This window comes from Xenopus tropicalis, chromosome 7 (genome assembly GCF_000004195.4).
Source record: "Xenopus tropicalis strain Nigerian chromosome 7, UCB_Xtro_10.0, whole genome shotgun sequence".
Classification (NCBI taxonomy): Eukaryota; Metazoa; Chordata; class Amphibia; order Anura; family Pipidae; genus Xenopus; species Xenopus tropicalis.
Window position 1 is genome coordinate 19,814,690 of NC_030683.2, and position 21,505 is coordinate 19,836,194.

Below are 21,505 nucleotides of genomic sequence, written 5' to 3' on the forward strand. Positions count from 1 at the left end.
TACCATGGCCTGGACCCTTATGAGGTCTCCGGGGGATGCTCAGCACTGGGATTGCGCCCTGCCTCAGCCAAGTCAGATAACAGAAATGGTACTGTAAGTGGAGGGGCAGCATGGGTTGGCCACCTCAGGTAGGATAGGCTACAGAAACAGCCCTGCATGGTGCAAACATTAGAACTTGTATTTAAATTATGTATAATTGTTGTAGTTCTCTTCAAAGGGCTGGTACCAAATGCAAGTCTCTGTTTAGTTTATTGGCACCACTGGAAGCCACTTTTAATTCTAATGTAATTAAATCACCCTCCTAATGGTCCAAGCAACAAGCAATGTGGATACCATAGGCAGCAAGATTCCCATTCAGTCAAATAGACAATGGCTACTTGAACATGGGCAATAACTACCTGAGCATTGATGTTTAATTAGAACACTCCTGGAACTTATTAATTGTCCTGCAATCTGAACAATTAATATACCACTGCCCAACAACCTCCTCCCCCTTACCAGTGTGCACTCCCCCCTCTATCTGAATAAACAAAAGGAAGATGGAGCCCTGGCAAGGTTGCAATAGCTACGCCAAGCCCTGTGGTTTGGAAGAGGTTAGAGATAATAGACAGCATTATTATACCTGCAGTTTCCAATAAGAGCAAACTGGGTTTTTAATACATGTGCCAAGAACTTACTGACACACAGGGCCGCCATCAGAAATCACGGGGCCCCTCACAAGAAAATTTTCTGGGCCCCCCTCCCACCAGTACAAAAGACTCACAGCCAGCAGCCCCCACCCCTAATACATGGTAGCCAGCAGTAGCCCCCCCCAGTACATTGGTAGCCAGCAGTGCCCCCCCTAGTACATTGGTAGCCAGCAGCCCCCCCCCCCCCCTAGTACATTGGTAGCCAGCAGGCCCCCCCCCAAGTACATTGGTAGCCAGCAGCCCCCCCCTAAGTACATTGGTAGCCAGCAGCCCCCCCCCCCCCAAGTACATTGGTAGCCAGCAGGCCCCCTCCCCAAGTACATTAGCAGCCAGCAGGGCCCCCCACCCCAAGTACATTGGTAGCCAGCAGGGCCCCCCACCCCAGTACATTGGTAGCCAGCACAGCATGGAACAGAACAGCACAGCACAGCACAGCCCAGCCCATAAAACCTTTTGAAGTGATGGAAATTGGGTAACTATGCTGGACCTGCATGTCATGTGACACAAAAGTTGCTGAGTCTGTCCCTCCAGACTGAATTGGCAACTGATTGGCCCTAGGGAAAGCCCATATGATTTTGGCTACAGATGTATGTATTGGGCAGGTTTGAAGTACCTTTCTGAATGGAGTTCTGTACAATTCAACTATTACCTCAAGGCCAATGATTGGATCAGCCAAAGTTGGACCGGTGAGTGGGTGGCAAATATGGGCACAGATCCAGTTTCAATATGTATGGCATTAGCAGTGTTGGACTGAGATGGCAGGGGCCCACCAGAAAACCATTGGCCATTGGCCTGCTCTTAAAACTTTAATTCCTCCTCTCCCATGTCCAACTCTTTATTATCCTAGTCTCTATTCTCTACATACTATATTGATATCCATCTATCAAGCTTCCTTGTTCCCATACAGAAATAGGGAATGACCATGAAATAGGCTAAATAGATAGAAGCAAGAGGTCCCACTGACCCCTGGGCCCACCGGGAGTTTTCCTGGTATCCTGGTGGGCCAGTCCGACACTGGGCATTAGAATAGTTGGAGACAGCAGGTGTATTAATGCATTGATACAGACAGTCGGACAAGAGGGTGACAGAAGGGTGTACCTCCCAAAATTTGGATTTTACAAAGCAGGACAAATTAGAACATTCCCAAATGTACCCCAAAGAACCCCTTATCTCTCTGCAACCCCAACCCTTTCCCTATTGGGTGCCTGCGCTTTGGGTTCTGCTTCAACTGGGACCAATGGGAGGTAGGGGCCCCACAGACCAAAGGGCTCATTTACAAAGCCCAATGGGCGTTATTACATGTCCTATAGGTGAGAGGCATGCCTAGGCACACACATATACACACATATACACAAATACACACACAAATACACAGGCTGGACAAAGACAGAGAACTCCTCTCTCCCCCACAGGCGGAGCTTTGTCTCCATAGAACTTACACCCACCCAGTCACTTGTGCCTCCCAGCAGCTTCCCATTGACAGCACATTACAGAGGCAGCCAAAGAGCACTGTCCCGGTTACCTCGGATCGTATCCGGACTGCAGTACCGCCCCGACTCGATTCCCTTCGATTTCTATTTGGCAAATAGGCGCTAAGGAAGGGGGGAGTCGCTCCAGTAACTGGCAGGGGAAGATGCACAAACTGTTTCCCTGGGGGGGACACTCGGAAAGGCTTATCTCTCAGCTGCCCCATGAAGTGGATAGAAGTGTTGGGGAGCCCCATGCTGCCTGAATGAGCTGCGCCCTGACGCACGTAAGTAGGTAAGTACCGCCGGCTGCGCTCCGCTAGGCGCACAACTTCTATACCCTGCGGCTCTGCGCACTGCTCAGCTCTAGCCTAGTGACCTACAGAAGCAATAATATCTGCAACTTATATCTATGTGTGTCCATGGGCCTCTTGTACCTTATCTTATACTAAAACTTGTCCTTATATTGACAGGGTGAAGTTTGCTTGAAACTTGCTTGAAAGTACTGGAAAAGTCCCTCCTTGCATATGTTTCTTAACTACAACTCAACTACAACTCCCAGAATCCCCAATAAGTCTGCAATAGTTTGTCTCCTTTGTAGGTGTTTTCTCTTTTTACTCTTGCAATCAATACCCTGCTGCTTTCACCCTTGGGGAGATCAGAGGAACAGAAGATGCCTGGCAATTGGCTGATGTTGCTAATTCTTCTCCATGGCTGTCTAGCAAGGCCACCAGATGACCATGATTACTATCACCAAGAAATCCTGACAAGGGACCATTACTATTCATACCCGGACCCTGAGGAGTCACAGACACCCCTGGAGCCAGGTCCAGAGCCTGAAGAACCCCAGCAACCTGGAATGGAAGTCATATATGAGACCCAGGACACCAGAGATGAAGTTTACCAAGCATCCAAAAAAGATTTCCAACCCAAGAAAGGGAATAAGAAAGAGGACAAGACTCATGTACAGATGCAAGGTAATGCATTGCAAAGTTCATTTAGAGAGTCCTGGCGATATGGCTACCATGGAGCTAGACTAATTAACTAGACTAATTATGATCCACACCGCACATTTTTCAGACCTTAATTCATGTTACAGTTTAGAAAGAGGAGTTGGTTTAACAAAAAAATCCAGGACTGGATCATTATCATGCTAGGGGCATGGGGTTAATTGGCACATCTATATACAAGTATAGGACCTGTTATCCAGAATGCTTGGGATCAAGGGTATTCCAGATAAGGGGTCTTTCCATAATTTCGATCTCCATACCTTAAGTCTACTAAAAAATCAATAAAACATTAATTAAACCCATTAGGATTGTTTTGCATACAATAAGGATTATTTACCTCTTAGATGGGATCAATTACAAGGTACTGTTTTATTATTACAGAGAAAAAGGAAATCAGTTTTAAAATTTTGAATTATTTGATTAAAATGGAGTCTATGGGAGATGGCCTTTCCGTAATTCTGAGTTTTCTGGATAACGGGTTTCCGGATAAGGGATCCCATACCTGTATTACATTTATTGACTATTGCCTTCTACCCTTTTGACCTCAACACCACCAAAAGTCATCTAAATGTGATTTTACTGAACACCAATGGGTTAAACCACCAGCCAAAGTATCTATGGCTGATCTGTTCAATTGTCTTTAACTTAATTGACTCCAAGCTGGCCCCCGTACTGCACGGATTAAACTCCAAGCATCTGGAAGCTGTATTGGGTGTAATTTTAGACTCGTTGTTGCCAGTAAACAGTTTTATTGGCGCTACAGGAGTCTTCTGATGTGCTGGCTTCTTACTTTTTATTTTATTGGGTGTAAGATGATAGACTGACAAGGGGACAGGGAGCCAGGGAGATCAGAATGACTATTTTGATTGGTAGTAGAGTGAGCTAAGAGGGTGCTAAGTTTTCGATAAGTCCATGGCTATTGTATTAGCAGCTCCAGCAGGCTGTATGTATGAAGTGCTTGAATAGAGGACAAACCTCCAGAAAGGTTTCGAGTAAACGTGGCTGCTTAAAAGTGCTGCGAGATGGGAAGACACAAGTTGTCTGTCACAAAAGGGGCAGGTCTTATGGGGAGTGGGCGGGGTTTGAGTGGACAGTGGGGGGAGTTTGGACATAATTGAAGCTAATTTGTGGCATGTCCAGGCATGCAAGGGCCATTTTTTTTTTTTTTAAATTGGGGCTTCATTTTCACTGGGCTACACAGGAGACCAGTGCACTAACAGTTGGGGCCCCTGCTCAGTATTGCATTGCTAATTTAGTAGGGCCCCATGATTACTGATGGCTGCCCTGTGTATAAGTTAGTGGTTTTCAGTTTCCTTTGGGTTCAAAACTTCCGCAGTGGTCTGACATCACTTGAGCCCCGATTAGTTCATAAGGAGGCAACAGATGAAAGGACACATTGCTGTCAGCCAAGTGCTAACATTGAAAATCAGCACTCACCCTTAATGGCCTGGGCTTTTGAGAATATTTATGACAGCAAATAAGTGTTTACTTTTAATTTGTGTCTGGGCCCTTATCCCATATTTTGAGGCTACTAGCAGGGACAGCCCATATTTTGGTAAGCTGAGATGTAGATAGATCAGGTTTGGAAAGATCCACAAGTACACCATAGTAGCCATGTTCACACAGTGACCACCAGCTCAAGGCTGGCATGAAGCCACTGCATGTTGTATGTAATAGCCACACCAGATACACGGCTACTAACAATGAGGAGGGAATACCCTTGTTTTAAGTAAATAGAAAACAAATCTATTTTAAAAATGCTTCTTGCTGAATGGTTGCAGTAGGTTTCTAAACTTGGTTCCAAATTTGCTCATGTTATTACGTTGTCCATTCCGTCAGAGCAGTTGGCGTTACTTATCATTCATCTGCTGGATCCATTGAAAATACATAACTTTTTGCCAGGGGTGTTATAATAGTAGATTGCCCCATGTGCAGTGGCTAGACCAAAGATTGCCCGAACAGATCACAGGTTGGTACAGAATGATCATCTGGAGAGCCACAGGTTAAAGATTCTTTCTCTGTTCTATAGGGAAAAGCCATGGTACTAAACTCTCAAGCTGTCTTAGAGACCAGGCTTCAGCTAATGCAGCTTTGTGGTGTCTGGCACGTAGCCCCGCTACTTTCCATCAGATATCTTGTTAAGTATGTTTTGCTGTGTTGTAAGTTTCCTGTTGCTTTTGGAGGGAAGATTCTCCATCCATTTCACGTGCTTTAGGCTGAATCTAAAGTCAAGGAAGGAGCTGCAGCCAAATCCCAAGGACACCAGGCCTTTCACTTCACTCCAACACAAGCCATTCACCTGGCGTTTTTATTAGTATGAGCACGAGTGAATTCCAAATGCCTACCCAAGCCCAGGCGCGGGAACAGTACTGGGAAATGTAGTACAGGTATGGGACCAGTTATCCAGAATGCTCGGGACCTGGGGTTTTCCAGATAAGGGGTCTTTCCATAATTCAGATCTCCTACCTCAAGTCTGCTAAAAAAATTATTTAAACAGTAATTAAACCCAATAGGCTTGTTTTGCCTCCAATAAGGATTAATTATATCTTAGTTGGGATCATGTACAAGGTACTGTTTTATTATTACAGAGAAAAAGGAAACCATTTTTAAAAATGTGAATTATTTAATTAAAATGGAGTCTATGGGATATGACCTTTCCATAATTCGGAACTTTCTGGATAATGGGTTTCTGGATAAGGGGTCCACTACCTGTAATATAATGGTTAGCAGAGACCAGAAATCACTCTGCAGTCGTTATACACAGCCCTTATTGGAACACTGTAGGGCTTTATCCTTGGACATCAGTTTCTTCTTAGGTTCGACTGGGAATCACTGTAATCTGTAACTCTCACATGTTTTGTGCTAGGTTTTGGACTAAGTTGTCCAAGACTTTTGGACATGGAAGGGTGGAACCTAGGAAAGAGAGGTTTTTTAGGGTTAATCCTTAGGTGGCCTGTTGTACCTCTTGAGAGAGTAGGGCTTTACTAGGGTAAAACTGGCCACGCCATGTCCATATTTGGTTAGACAGTTTGGTCTATTAGTATTGTCTATGACACCTTCCATTTATATAGCAATAAGTACAGTGCTATCTATCTATTTGCAGTCTCTTTGGGAATGGGGTCCTGGGTTTTTATATTCTGGCTTTCTAGAGGAGGTGCAGTTCCCAACTCAGTTATAGTTTAATTGTCTCCTGATGAGAGCAAACCCCACTTGGCTAGCTATGCCCTTGTCAAAAGACTAAATTGCAAACTCCACATCAGGGATTGGTGTGAATGACATTGTACATTGTCACTAAAGTGTTGCAAAATATGTTGCCCCTATTATAAAAAATAATATCATAATAAAAATGACTTACCCAGCAAGCAGGCGGTGGTCTACCAGATGATTACAAGAGGACTTTAATATAACATTTTTTCCATTATTCAAACACAAAAGGGGAAATGTTTATAAGCTTTGTTTGTAAATATTTGCTAACGAGTTCCTGCCCTTCTTTATGTGACTGTGGTGCCTGATGCAGTTTGATACTATAACAAACTCAAGACCACAAGGAGCTTTCATGGTAACCAAAACCATTCTTTGCTCAATTGTATTCACCTCCCAAAAACTTTTTCTAACTTATTTTATATTACATCAGTGATATTCAAATGTTTTGCCTTAAAACCCTCTTTGAGGTCCAGAATTTGGTCAGAGTTCCCTCTTTGATCATAACAATGTTAAAACATAATCAAAATATTGTTGTGTCAGTCATTCAGCCATAATTCCATGAATATCTAGAAAGCATGTGCTTACTCCAGATCACCCTAAACGACCTTCTAGCTGTGCTTTCAGGTCTGTCTAGGAGAGCAGCTCCCCAAATCTGTATCTACAGGGCCTTCAGCTGTAGCTGTTGGAGCCCAGACAAAACTCTCCCCAGAAAGCATGACAAGGAAATATAAAGAAGCCTTCCTTGGTTTCATTTGCTTGTGGATTTGGAGCCCATCAACTCTGCCTCAGTGACTTGTAATCCACCAACCATAAATGTAACGACACCACTGTCTCCCTCTACTTTTTTTCCTTTATTCTCAGCCAAAAACGGTAGCAAGAAGTCAGAGAAGAACAAGAAGAGCCCTGAGAAACTTGTCTTTGGAGCCACGGAAGAAAAGACTTTCCATGAAGTCAGAGAAAGTGAGTGAGACTATTACATACATTTTAAATACATTTTTAAATACATTTTAGCTTCTTTTCAGTGGCTCCTTGATCTCTTCAACTAAAAATCCCAGGGAGTTGTCGTTTTTGGTTTTATTTTTCCCATCTCCCTCTGCTTCAGGACTGCACATTGGACCTTTTGCACTGCAGAGAAGATTTAAGTTAGATGTAGACAGTAATATTTCGAGAAGAATTGCAATTGGTCTTCATTTTTTATTATTTGTAGTTTTTTTAATTATTTCAGTTTTTGTTCGGCAGCTCTCCAGCTTGGAGTTTCAGAAGCTATTTGTTTGCTAGAATTCAAATTACCTTAGCAACCAGGGTATGGTTTGAATGAAAGACTGGTACTGTTTATGAACAGGAGAGTAATATAAAGTAACAATAACAATTAAACTGTAGCTTCACAGAGCAATAGTTTTTTGGCTCAGGGGTCAGTGACCCCCATTTAAAAGCTGCAAAGAGTAAGACTAATTAAAACTAATTAAGACTAATTAAAAAGTTGTTTAGAACTGGCCATTCTATAACATACTAAAAGTTAACTGAAAGGTGATGGCTCCAGGCTCGTTTGAGCAGATCTTCCTTCTGTATCCCTAGCCTATTTGTTCATGTAATGTAAAAGGTCCAGTGCACAATCCGGATGCAATAGAGCCCACGAGGCACAAGTTATGCTACTGACCGTACTACACTTCATTGGCTGGTGTTTAACCCACCCTTAATTCATTCTAACCCGTCATTGAAAAGGCCTATAAATCCTCCTGAATTTACCTGTGATGCAGTAGGACCGGGGAGAGTGACACTGAATGGCTGATGTTGCACTGATTTGACATCTCTGCATACACGGGAATGGGTCGGCATCATCCAAAACCTCCATTCAAGCTTCCTGTGTGCATAAGTAACCCCCAGGCTGTCCAGAGCATAGTCGGCTGAGAGTCTGCAATAGCCAACACAAATACAGTTGAAATTTAGAAAGATTAAAGGAAAAGACAATAGTGTTCATATGGTTACTTCAGTCTCTCAGATGACTTCCTTTTAAATGTGAGATGGCCTTTAAAGGCATAGTTCAGTGTAAATATAAAACTGGGTAACAGGCTTTGCAAAATAAAAGATTTTTTCAATATAGTTAGCCAAAAATGTAATCTATAAAGGCTGGAGTAAAGGTGGCCATACATGTAACGATCCGCTCGCCTGGCGTGGTCGCCAAGCGAGCGGATCTTCTCCCGATATCCCCATCTACGGGTGGGCGATATTGGGGGAATTTAGGCTAATTCTGTATTTGGCCCTGGGGCCAAACAATCGAATTATAACGTCTCTTAAGGGCGCAGTCGGTTCGGGGGCCGCATGCGGCCCCCAATCCGACTGAATTTTTTAACCTACCCGATCGATATCTGCCCGATTTCAGGCCAGATATCGGTCGGGCAGGCCAGTCGTTGCTGCCCCTACACAGGCCGATAAGCTTCCAAATCAGTCCAAGAGACCGATATCGGCAGCTACAATTGGCCCGTGTATGGCCACCTTTAGTGGATATCTAACATAACAGCCAGAACACTACTTCCTCCTTTTATCTCTCTAAGATGTTAGCAGTGAATAACCAATCAGTGACTTAAGGTTGGGCCATATGGGACATAACTGTTCACTTAGTTTGCATTTAAATGAGACCTGCGTGCTTAGGATCAAAGCAAACTAACTGAACAGTTATATCCCATGTGGCCCCCCCTCAAGTCAACTAAGAGGTTAGAGAGCGGAAAGGAGGAAGTAGTGCTCTGGCTATTATGTTACACTATCCACACACTCCAGCCTTTAAATATTGCATTTTTGGCTAACTAATTGTGTTAAAACATTATTTTATCCACACAGCCCAGGGCCGGAACTAGGGCTAGGCAGAAGAGGCAGCTACCTAGGAGCCTCTCCTGCCTACCCCATGTCTTCCTTTTTTGTCATTGCTAATTGTCATTAGCGGTGGGGGCAATGACCCATCGCATCGCACCCGCCCCCCGAACTGCGCATGCCCGCCAAAGCATGGGTGGGGGGGAAGGTGCAGGGGCGTGGTGGCCGACCGGGTTGCCTAGGGTGCCCAGTTGGCCCGCCCTTGACACAGCCTATGTATTAACCCAGTTTTATTTTTACACTGAACTGCTCCTTTAAGTGTTGAATGTAATTTCTGCCTTTCAGTTAGTTGCACCTTTATAAGGAGTCTAAGCTTTACATGACTGAATTACATTTGTAATATGTTTGTCTCCAGACTGCTGCAACAAAAACTGCTGTGTATCTACAGTTAATGAAATAAATAGCTGGAGCTGGTTATTTTGTATGAAAGGGCTCACTGTATCCTATAGGGAGTCCTTTCTGTCCCAGTCTCTTTACTGGTTTGTAGTAATTAGACATCAAAGTATGAAGATAAAGCCTACGGCATCCATAGAAGACTGGTTCTCTGTATACTCTGCATAGCTATGTGTATGGGTTGCCATATTGCTCTCACCATTTTGAACTAGAACTGAACAAGAACTGACCCAGTGGCACATAAATTGATGCCATTGTTGTATATAGCAATAGGGCAGGATAAAGTGTGTAAAGTAGAAATGGGCGACCTGCAGCCCTTCAGATGGTGTTGAACTAAAAAACACCCAGTGCTTGGACACTTCCTCAAGCAGACCCACCATGTGATAACGCAGACAGACATACATGTAGACAGAGACACACATACATGTAGTTGTGCAGTCAGGAGGGCCCATATGATCTTATATTCCCTGGACCAAGCTATAAAATAATGACACTGTATGGAACGCGGTGCTTAAATGAAAACTTATATGAAAACAATAGACATAAATGATTGCTTTATGGGCTTACTCATCTGGCAGCATTTGAAGAAAGGTTTTCCCAGATGTACTTTATATTCACTTGTTTTTTAACCTGAGATCCCGAAAAACAAGCACTTTTTTTTTATAAAGCACGGCCTTTCCTTAAAGGCATCTGCATTGCTACTTATTGCTTACTTTTGTATTTATTTACGTATTTATATGGCAAAGTCTGCTCCACTGAAAACTGCAGCACTTATTAACCATCTATTTGTAAGTAACACAGTCACTTAGATTGTAAGCTTTATGATGCACAGTCCTCCTATTATGTCTCTTATTAATTCCTAGCACATACATATCACTAGGCGCATCATGTATGACAGATGGGGCACATTATGACCCCTGTTTCTATGTTGCACATTACCCCAGCTATATTTTGATCCAGATTTAAAGATAAACATGCCTTCATTCTAAATAAAACCTATTTTACTTACTCTTTGTTTATTAAAACATTGATTTCTGCCTGTTAGGCCTTAATTATAGTTTTTATTAACAGCATCAGAACTGCCATGGTCATGGTTGAACTGGCCCACCAGGAAACCTGACTTCTAGGCCCTACTCTCATAGCAATTAAATATGGACAGTGCAAAAGCTGATAAAAGTTACTGACTCAGCCCCTGTAAGGCTAGGGACTCATAGAGAGAGTTATTTGGCCGCAATAGATCGCTGCTACCGTGGGCCAATAACTGCTCCGTAATGCGAATGGAAAGGCTGACGCCTCGCTTCAGCTTTCCAAAGTTGCACGAAGTTGCCTGCAGGAGGAAACTTTGTGCAACTTCGCTGGTCAGCTTGTTGGGCAGGTTTGAAAGTCTAGTGCATTTGATGCAGTCCATTTCCAGACTAAGCACTGGTGTGTGGGTGGCAAAATCAGAAAAAGATCTGACTTGGTGACATGTCCGAATGGGTGGATCGAATGCTTAAATGAACAGTTCAGAGTAAAAATTAAACTGGGTAAAATAGTAAGGCAAAAATCTACTCTATAAAGGCTGGATTGAGCAGATGTGTAACATAATGGCCACAACACTACTTCCTCCTTTACAGCTCTCAAAGCTCTTAATTAGTCAGTGACTTTAGGGGGGGCCATATCAAGTCACTGATTGGTTACTGACTGCTAACAGCTTAGAGAGTTGGAAAGGAGGAAGTAGTGTTTTGGCCATTATGTTAGACATCTGCCCACTCCAGCCTTAATAGATTACATTTTTACATTAACTATATTGAAATTTTTTTTATTTTGCGGTCTATCTATTATACCCAGTTTTATTTTTACACTGAACTGTTCCTTAAAATATAGCAGGTGTCATACAGAGGACTTATAAGAATTGTCCTTGGTATAGGATCACAAGAGCTAGGGCCCAACAAGAGATCTTCTGGAAACCTGAAAGGCCACTCCAACCTTGGCCATGTTACTTGCTCTGCAGGTACAAGATTAATAAATCCATTGACTTCAATAAAACAGTGCTCCTAGTGGTCATTTGTGCACAAAAAAATGTAGTTGTTTGTCTTCACCAAGAAAAAAATCAGTTAAATTCAGCAATGTATGCCCTACATATTATTTTCAAAGTTTATAATAACCCCTGTGTAATAACCCCTTAACAGGGGGCCCTAGTTACTGCCTCGCTCCACCATCGTTTATAAATTTTGCACAAGATTGGTAACATCTTCCTAAACTAACATAAAATTTTAGGTGCTGGGAATGTGAAATAGATAATGTTTCATTTCGTGAAGGAAAGAGGAGATTAATTACCCTGTCATGTCCTTAATCTCCTGCATACACACTTCTCATACGCATAGACTGTTTCATAAATATTATCTTCTGGCAGCAGAATTTATCCTTTAGTTTACCTTATGTAAGAGCTGAGATCAACTCACATTAAGATGGAAAATGTTACCCTCTGGGGTGAAAAAGAAGAATTTGCACATAGCAGAGCCTTGATACAAGTTTCTTTCTTTCTATACTTTATCTCATTGGAGCCCTTCTGTCATTTGCAGTTTTGTCATAGGTACTGTATGTATGGTCGTGGAACTCCTGGGTGATGTCTAATATCCTTATGTTTTACAAATGGGGGCGCATACTATGGCATAACTATAGAAGAAGCAGACCCCATGCAGATAAGGTACCTATGTGTGCCAGGCCCCCCCAAAGATTTTTTTGCAGGGGGCCCAGCACATTCTCAGTACTCCGCTAGGCACATTATACAGGTATGGGATCCCTTATCCAGAAACCCGTTATCCAGAAATCTCCCATAGACTCCATTATAAGCAAATAATTCTAATTTTTAAAAATAAATTCCTTTTTCTCTGTAATAATAAAACAGTACCTGTACTTGATCCCAACTAAGATATAATTACCCCTTATTGGGGGCAGAACAGTCATATTGGGTTTATTTCATGGTTAAATGATTCCCTTTTCTCTGTAATAATAAAACAGTACCTGTACTTGATCCCAACTAAGATATAATTACCCCTTATTGGGGCAGAACAGCCCTATTGGGTTTATTTAATGGTTAAATGATTCCCTTTTCTCTGTAATAATAAAACAGTACCTGTACTTGATCCCAACTAAGATATAATTACCCCTTATTGGGGGCAGAACAGCCCTATTGGGTTTATTTAATGGTTAAATGATTCCCTTTTCTCTGTAATAATAAAACAGTACCTGTACTTGATCCCAACTAAGATATAATTACCCCTTATTGGGGGGCAGAACAGTCCTATTGGGTTTATTTCATGGTTAAATGATTCCCTTTTCTCTGTAATAATAAAACAGTACCTGTACTTGATCCCAACTAAGATATACCGTATATACCCGAGTATAAGCCGATCCGAATATAAGCCGAGGTACCTAATTTTACCTAAGAAAACTGGAAAAACGTATTGACTCGAGTATAAACCTAGGGTGGGAAATGCAGCAGCTACTGCTAAATTTCAATAATCAAAATAAATACCAATATAAGCACATTAAATGAGGCATCAGTGGGGTATATGTTTCTAAATATTTTTTTACAAAGAAAAACAGTAAACTAGCTCTGTAAGTGGAGAAGAAGGTCAACAAAAACAATATGGTATCAACAATGATGCCTTAAGGGCACTACCCCCCCCCCTTAGCTCAATCAGCAACCAAGCTAAAACACAAAGAGTTAAAATCCTTCAAAACTATGGTTTATATAGAATATAAAGTGCAATGTCTAGTGCAGAATGGGACAGGTGAGGATGGTAGATGAATTTGGGAATGGGCCAGGGCACTGGAGGGTCTGGTTGCAGGTGGCCTAACTTGCACACAAATGACAGAGGGTGCTAGTCTAGAGGGACCCATGGCACCTGACTCGAGTATAAGCCGAGAGTGACTTTTTCAGCACATTTTGGGTGCTGAAAAACTAGGCTTATACTCGAGTATATACAGTAATTAATCCTTATTGGAGACAAAACAAGCCTATTGGGTTTATTCAATATTTTAATTATTTTTAGCAGACTTACCTAAGTTATAGAGATCTAAATTACAAAACCCCAAGTCCCGAGCATTCTGGATAACAGGTCCCATACCTTTACATATACAGTGAACAATATACTCCCTACTGTAAAATATAAGGATGTTATAAGTCATCAAGGATTAAATTAAAATTGAGATCCACTGAGCTTATTTTTACCTCTTTTTTCTTTCTATAATTTGATGGCTACCATTTTCTTCTCAACACTCTTTAAAGGGGTTGTTAACCTTTACGTTAACTTTTAGTATGTTGTAGAAATTGATATTCTGAGACAATTTGCAATTGGTCTTCATTTTGTTGTTGTTGGGGTTTTTCAATTATCTAGCTTTCTGTTCAGCAGCTGTCCAGTTTGGCATTTCAGCAGCTATTTTGCTGTTATGGCACATGAGAGTCTGGAACATGAGAAGATTGAACGAATAGGAAGTTAAGTAATGAAAAGTAACAATAACAACAAACTTGTAGCGTCACCCTTATTTGGCTGCAGGGTTCAGTGACCCCCATTTGAAAGATGGAAAGAGGTTAGAAGAAGGTACCAAATGATTCAAAAACTATAAAGAATAAATAATATAGACCAATTGCAAAATTGCTGGGAATCAGACATCCTATAACATACTAAACGTCAGCAGTAAACCTACATTAACTGTTCATAACTAGTATGTAGGTGGATCTGCTATAAGGATACCTATTTTGTATAAGTTGTTTCTTAGATTTTTTTGCAAGTTAGATTTAGTGTTAAGGAATACTGTACAGGTATCGGACCCCTTATCTGGAAACCCGTTATCCAGAAAGCTCCGAATTACGGAAAGCCTGTCTCCCATAGACTCCATTTTAATCAAATAATTCAGAATTTTAAAACTGATTTCCTTTTTCTTTGTAAAAATAAAACAGTACCTTGTAATTGATCACAACTAAGATATAATCAATCCTTATTGAATGCAAAACAATCCTATTTGGTTTAATTAATGTTTTATTGATTTTTTAGCAGACTTAAGGTATGGAGATCCAAATTACGGAAAGACCCCTTATCCGGAATACCCTTGGTCCCGAGCATTCTGGATAACGGGTCCTATACCTGTACTTCTATTCTGGTTTCCCAATTGCACCCGTTGCACTTGGATTCCCAGTCATACAGACTCCTAAATGGATTACAAGATATAATTAAAAGTGGGGTAAGAGCAAACACCTTTCAGTGCCTCCTGTGTCACAAGATCACTACTAAACCTTGGTCGTGTAAGGTTTGTAGGTTTGGCTTGGAAACACTGGAGACATCAGCAACTTTTATTCCAGGCTGAATGTTTTTGCTGCCAATTACTGGTCTTGTTCAGGTATAGTAATGAAGTTACCCATCTAATTGGTTGCTTTTGGCTATTGGGATATGGAACATGTTCCTTTTATTTGTTCATAAACCGCCCTGCAGAGAGGGGTCCCTTTAGTGCCTGGGGTGACAGGGGTCCACTAGAAGACCTGGATAACTAGAATGCAAGGTTGTATATTTTCTTCTCCTGTATCCTTCTTTCTTACACTTCTCTCATTATAATGTGCTTTCTTCCACTGTAGCTTTCCTCCTCAATTATTCTGCACCATTTATATTTTTTATCTCCCTTCTGACTTTTTCTTATGCTTTTTTTAAGTATCTCGGTCGGTTCTCTTTTTTGCTTATTTTCTCCTTTACTGCCTAATAGAGAAAAAGGAATGTCTGTGATACGGACTTAATGGCTGTTTAAACATGACACTAGAGCCAACTGTGGTTTCTCCTGGTTGCATAGTGGGCCAATCTGACCCTACTTTCCTTATAATTACAATCACAATTGGTGATGTTCCCCACTTGAAACACTTGAAGATGCGAAGAATGAAATTCCATGAAGTGTTGGACTTGCTCTGAAAGCAAATAGCAGCCAAGATTCCTTTTAGTTAATCGTCATCTGTATATTGTTTGTTTTTTTTATTTTTTCCAGCTACCACAAAATGGAGATAGATATGAGTAAATGCATATAAACATATAACTTGCTGCTGTTATATAAATAAAGGATAATAATAATCATAATAAACAGTCTGGTGTATCACATTACTGTGCTGAAACACCACATGTTCCGTTCAAATAGGAGCTCTTCGTGTTTGAGCTGCTCATCAGCTCTGCTAATGCTATTTGCCTGTGACATAATCTGGCCTTTACTCTGGTAGATGAATAGTTGATTTGAAGGCTGGAGTCCTGCAAACCCCAAAAGGCTGTCAGTAACCATCTTGGTTTTGTTGAATTTAAATGAAATGAAAATATATTGCATATCTAGGCTGGATTTAATGAAGATTTTCATTGGGTTCGTGAAAACAGAACACAGTCTTCCCAGGCCATTTGAAATGGATATATTATTCTTGGGATCCTCCAGAAATATTTTAATAATCCAATGTTGGTATTGTAATGACACTGCCAATGTGCTTTTATCTCTGGCTTCCAGGTTGCCCACCTCTTGGACTAGAAACGTTAAAAGTTACAGACTTTCAGCTTCATGCGTCGACTGTGAAACGCTATGGACTGGGAGCCCACAGAGGCCGCCTCAACATTCAGGTGAAGTCTCTTCATATGTTCTTTTTTAGTTATCTTCAATTCATACATAAGAAATCATGCACTGATGTTGGGGATCAGGACAGTCAGCTTTCAATTCATCCCAAAGGGGTTCAGTTGGGTTGGGGCCAGGGCTCTGTGCAGGCCAGTCAAGTTCTTCCACTCCCATCTCTGCAAAGGTTTATGTACCTTACTTTGTGCATGGGGTTGTTATTCTGCTTATACAGGAAAGGTCCTTGCCATAAAACATGAAGCACAGCATGGTAAAGAATGCCACTGTAGTATATAATGGCACCTCTGTCAGTTATTATGGTCATGGCGAAAATATCCAACTGCAACAATTAGAAGGGGGATCCAGATACTTTTGCCCATGTAATGTATATATTGCTTTGATTTTAGTGCTGCTCAGGGTCCCTTCTACTATTCTAGAGTACCAGTAGCACAAGCGTGCATGGGAGGATTCACCGCTGGGAAGTCCCACAGCTCAGTGTAATCTTTCTTCTATTTAGTTTAGTTTATCTGCTTTGTGCTGGAGGGAAAAGTACTTTGCCTTTAAAGCTGGCCATACACGCACCAATATAATTTTCGTACTATGATGATCAGTGATTTAGTTGATTGAACAGGTTCGAAAATTTTGGTCGGATAACAATAAAATCTGTGCATATATTGTATATCTGACGATATCCTTGGGAGACCTACAATACATTTCCAGGATGTCACTTTTATACTATTTGGTGTCTGCCAACTATTTCATGTTCAGAACATTCTTCTACAATTTCAGTCTGAATGTTAGTGTTATAACGTTGCATTGAATAATAATGCATTGAATAATAATAACAATGATAGAAATAGTAAATGCCAGACCACTTGCCTTTGTTTATTTCACCATGGTGCCATTGCAGTGGCTTAGTAAGGCAGGTACAGATTCCTGAGCGCACCGGACCTCTCCAAAGATTTTTCTGCGGGGACCTGGCGCCGTGAATGTTCACCACTGCACACAGGGCTCACAGGGCCTGTGGAAAAATGCAGGCTGAGAATCAGCCCCTACGCTGTCATTAGCCTTTTCCTGTGCCTGTGTGTTTTAGCGCCAAAATCCACCCAGTGTTCCTGCACCTGGGCCAACGCAATGTATCCAGGTATCTCATTCATCCAGGTCATGATATACAGTATCTAGTAGAATTAAGTCTAAAACAACTGGACTTTTCTGAGTTTTTCTTGAAAACGTTTCACCACTCATCCGAGTGGCTTCTTCAGTTCAAATGACTGGTAGGGAATTCCCCGGTATTTAAAACAGAGGAGGGGGCCTGAGACACCGCTTGTCACCAACATACAATGGCGCATTGACATCCTTACCCCGGCAGTTTCACAACAGTTCACACTTCCAGTCATGTTCTTTGAAGGATTAACACCTTCATCAATGAGAATCTTGGTACCATTGTGATTGGATCATACCTTCTTACACCTGTCAGTTTCAGCTAACACCTAACTGAACAAGTTCAATGGAACCATTGTGATTGGATGTCTGTGACTCTACTACCATCAAGAGTTTAAATACCGGGGAATTCCCTACCAGTCATTTGAACTGAAGAAGCCACTCGGATGAGTGGTGAAACGTTTTCAAAAAAAACTCAGAAAAGTCCAGTTGTTTTAGACTTAATTCTACTAGATACTGTATATCCAGGTGCAGGCAAATAGAGGGGATTTCGGCAGCAAATAATGCAAGTATGCATTTCAATCCAAAATCTGCTTCATGTATCCGATACAGTGGCTCTGGGTGCAGACACAGGGAAAGGCTGATGCCAGCATAGGAGCTGATTCTTGGCCTGCGGATAATTGCAGCCTTATGCCTCTATTTCTGTTTATGCTTCACTTTTAGGATCCTTCTGCATATGGCACTTTTCAGTTACACTTTTTTTGGATGGTGTTTAATTGATTGGCACATAGCAGGTTATTACACTTGGCGCTGTTATTATTCAAGAGGATAACTGAACCTGTCAAACTAGGGAAAGTGTTATTATTTTATTCCTTTTCCATCTGTTAAACCTTCTCTGTATAACGCTTGTATTTTCAGGCAAAATAACCCCTTTGCAAAAGAACTTGTAATCTGATTTTTGGTGGTTGGGAGAAGATATCAGTGAAACAAGGCTTTCCTGTTCCTGTTAAACCAAGTCACTTTTATTCCATGATATCCAGTTCTGTGTACATACTGAGCTGAATTTTTTGACTGATGTATTACTCTAAATATATCACATTTATATAAAGAATGTGTTAATTTCTTTACCTCTGTTACAAAATAATCCTTTTTGACAATCTTTTTTTTGGGAGACTGTAATATCAGGTTGACAGACAGCGCGTCTGTGAATTGTATAAATAGTACTTAAGTTGTCTCTTGGGACACATTATAAAAAGCTTAAGTATAAATGTTCTCAATTGTGGGCTGATTATCAGCTTCTGTACTATAATATCTGCAAGACTCCAATCTGTAAGGAAGAACTGTATTGTACATGGATTTATATATGGAGACCTAATGGTAATTTTAATGGGAAAAGTTGCTATATACAGGTATGGGATCCCTTATCCGGAAACCAGTTATCCAGAGAGCTCCGAATTACGGAACGCCTGTCTACCATAGACTCCATTTTAATCAAATAATTCAGAATTTTAAAACTGATTTCCTTTTTCTCTGTAATAATAAAACAGTACCTTGTACATTATCCCAACTAACATAAATAATCCTCTGGATGCAAAACAAGCCTATTGGAAAGACCCCTTATACGCAATAACCTTGGTCCTGTGCATTCTGGATAAGGGGTCCTATACCTGTACAGGTATGGGATCTGTTATCTGGAGACTCCTTATCCTGAAAGCTCTGAATTACAGAAAGGCTCTTTCCCATGGACTCCATTTTAATTAAATAATTCAGATTTTTAAAAATGATTTCATTTTCCTCTGTAATAATAAAACAGTACCTGTACTTGATCCCAACTAAGATATAATTACCCCTTATTGGGGGCAGAACAGCCCTATTGGGTTTATTTAATGGTTAAATGATTCCCTTTTCTCTGTAATAATAAAACAGTACCTGTACTTGATCCCAACTAAGATATAATTACCCCTTATTGGGGGCAGAACAGCCCTATTGGGTTTATTTAATGGTTAAATGATTCCCTTTTCTCTGTAATAATAAAACAGTACCTGTACTTGATCCCAACTAAGATATAATTACCCCTTATTGGGGGCAGAACAGCCCTATTGGGTTTATTTAATGGTTGAATGATTCCCTTTTCTCTGTAATAATAAAACAGTACCTGTACTTGATCCCAACTAAGATATAATTACCCCTTATTGGGGGCAGAACAGCCCTATTGGGTTTATTTAATGGTTAAATGATTCCCTTTTCTCTGTAATAATAAAACAGTACCTGTACTTGATCCCAACTAAGATAAAATGAATCCTAGTTGGAGTCAAAACAATCCTATTGGGTTTAATTAACCTTTTAATTATTTTTTAGCAGACTTAAGGTATGGAGATCCAAATTATGGAAAGACCCTCTATCCGGAATACCGCAGGTCCCAAGTGTTCTGGATAATGGATCCCATACCTGTACTGTAAAAGAAGGGGCACATTTATTAACACCCAATCTACATCCACAAATGCAAGCAAAGTGCAATTTCAAGAGTAATTCCCATAATGCAGCATTTTCTCCCAAAATTCTGGTGTCAATGCAGTCGCAAAGTGGTGATTCTCTTTGAAGTTGCTTCAGATTCTCCAAAATGAGAGTCACACCAGCTTCCTTGCATATTGGATGCAATTTCACCCAGTTCTAGGCGTAAGTGTGCCACGCATATCCTGGAGCTACCACCTGGTCAGTTGGCAGTAGCTCCAGAAATCCCCTGCGTCAATTAGTGCAGCTTCTCCCGATTTTGAATGAAAACTAGGAAGGAATGAGCGGTGCCGAGTGCTACAATCTGGAAGTGCAAGGAGCCCATTTTGACTCAAGTACCTTTAATGAAAATGGTTTTATGTACAGCTGACTGCAGGGAACCTGTGAGACCACAGCTGCACTTGAGGACGTACAGTACATGAGCCCTAATGTGTTTTTCCATATGTTTTAAGTATAAATGGTATTATTCCCTCTGCTGGATTTTCTTTTCTATCTATATATGAGTAATTATACTAAGGGAAGGAAGAATGTTTCCCATATTTCAGTACATCTGCGACTAAAATTAGTACTTTCTAGAGGCACTTATTTTATATACAGTAAAACCATTTATTTGCACCCCCCAGTCTGAACCTGGCAGAGGCTATTATCCCACTGCTACTATAGGCTCCATCTCTCCCTACTATACCTGCTATCCCACAGCCCCAGTCCCTTCCCAGAGGCTATTATCCCCCACTGCTACTATAGGCACCATCTCTCCCTACTATACCTGCTATCCCACAGCCACAGTCCCTTCCCAGAGGCTATTATCCCCCACTGCTACTATAGGCACCATCTCTCCCTACTATACCTGCTATCCCACAGCCACAGTCCCTTCCCAGAGGCTATTATCCCCCACTGCTACTATAGGCACCATCTCTCCCTACTATACCTGCTATCCCACAGCCCCAGTCCCTTCCCAGAGGCTATTATCCCCCCACTGCTACTATAGGCACCATCTCTCCCTACTATACCTGCTATCCCACAGCCCCAGTCCCTTCCCAGAGGCTATTATCCCCCCACTGCTACTATAGGCACCATCTCTCCCTACTATACCTGTTATCCCACAGCCCCAGTCCCTTCCCAGAGGCTATTATCCCCCCACTGCTACTATAGGCACCATCTCTCCCTACTATACCTGTTATCCCACAGCCACAGTCCCTTCCCAGAGGCTATTATCCCACTGCTACTATAGGCACCATCTCTCCCTACTATACCTGCTATCCCACAGCCACAGTCTCTTCCCAGGGGCTATTATCCCCCCATTGCTACTATAGGCACCATCTCTCTCTACTATACCTGCTATCCCACAGCCATAGTCCCTTCCCAGAGGCTATTATACCCCCACTGCTACTATAGGCACCATCTCTCCCTACTATACCTGCTATCCCACAGCCATAGTCCCTTCCCAGAGGCTATTATACCCCCACTGCTACTATAGGCACCATCTCTCCCTACTATACCTGCTATTCCACAGCCCCAGTCCCTTCCCAGAGGCTATTATCCCACTGCTACTATAGGCACCATCTCTCCCTACTATACCTGCTATCCCACAGCC

The 21,505-nt window shown here is 41.6% G+C and overlaps 1 protein-coding gene across 1 annotated transcript in view; it reads left to right on the top strand.

Annotated features, from left to right (window-relative positions):
• The first annotated feature begins 2,084 nt into the window (after positions 1–2,084).
• The window catches only part of cpxm2 (carboxypeptidase X (M14 family), member 2), a 59,148-nt gene continuing 39,727 nt past the window's right edge, over positions 2,085–21,505 (top strand). The window contains exons 1-4 of the mRNA XM_031905942.1: positions 2,085–2,450; positions 2,629–3,132; positions 7,231–7,329; positions 16,141–16,250. Of these exons, the coding sequence (XP_031761802.1) occupies positions 2,829–3,132; positions 7,231–7,329; positions 16,141–16,250 (513 nt within the window). The 5' untranslated portion in view covers positions 2,085–2,450; positions 2,629–2,828. The remainder of the gene's footprint in view (positions 2,451–2,628; positions 3,133–7,230; positions 7,330–16,140; positions 16,251–21,505) is intronic.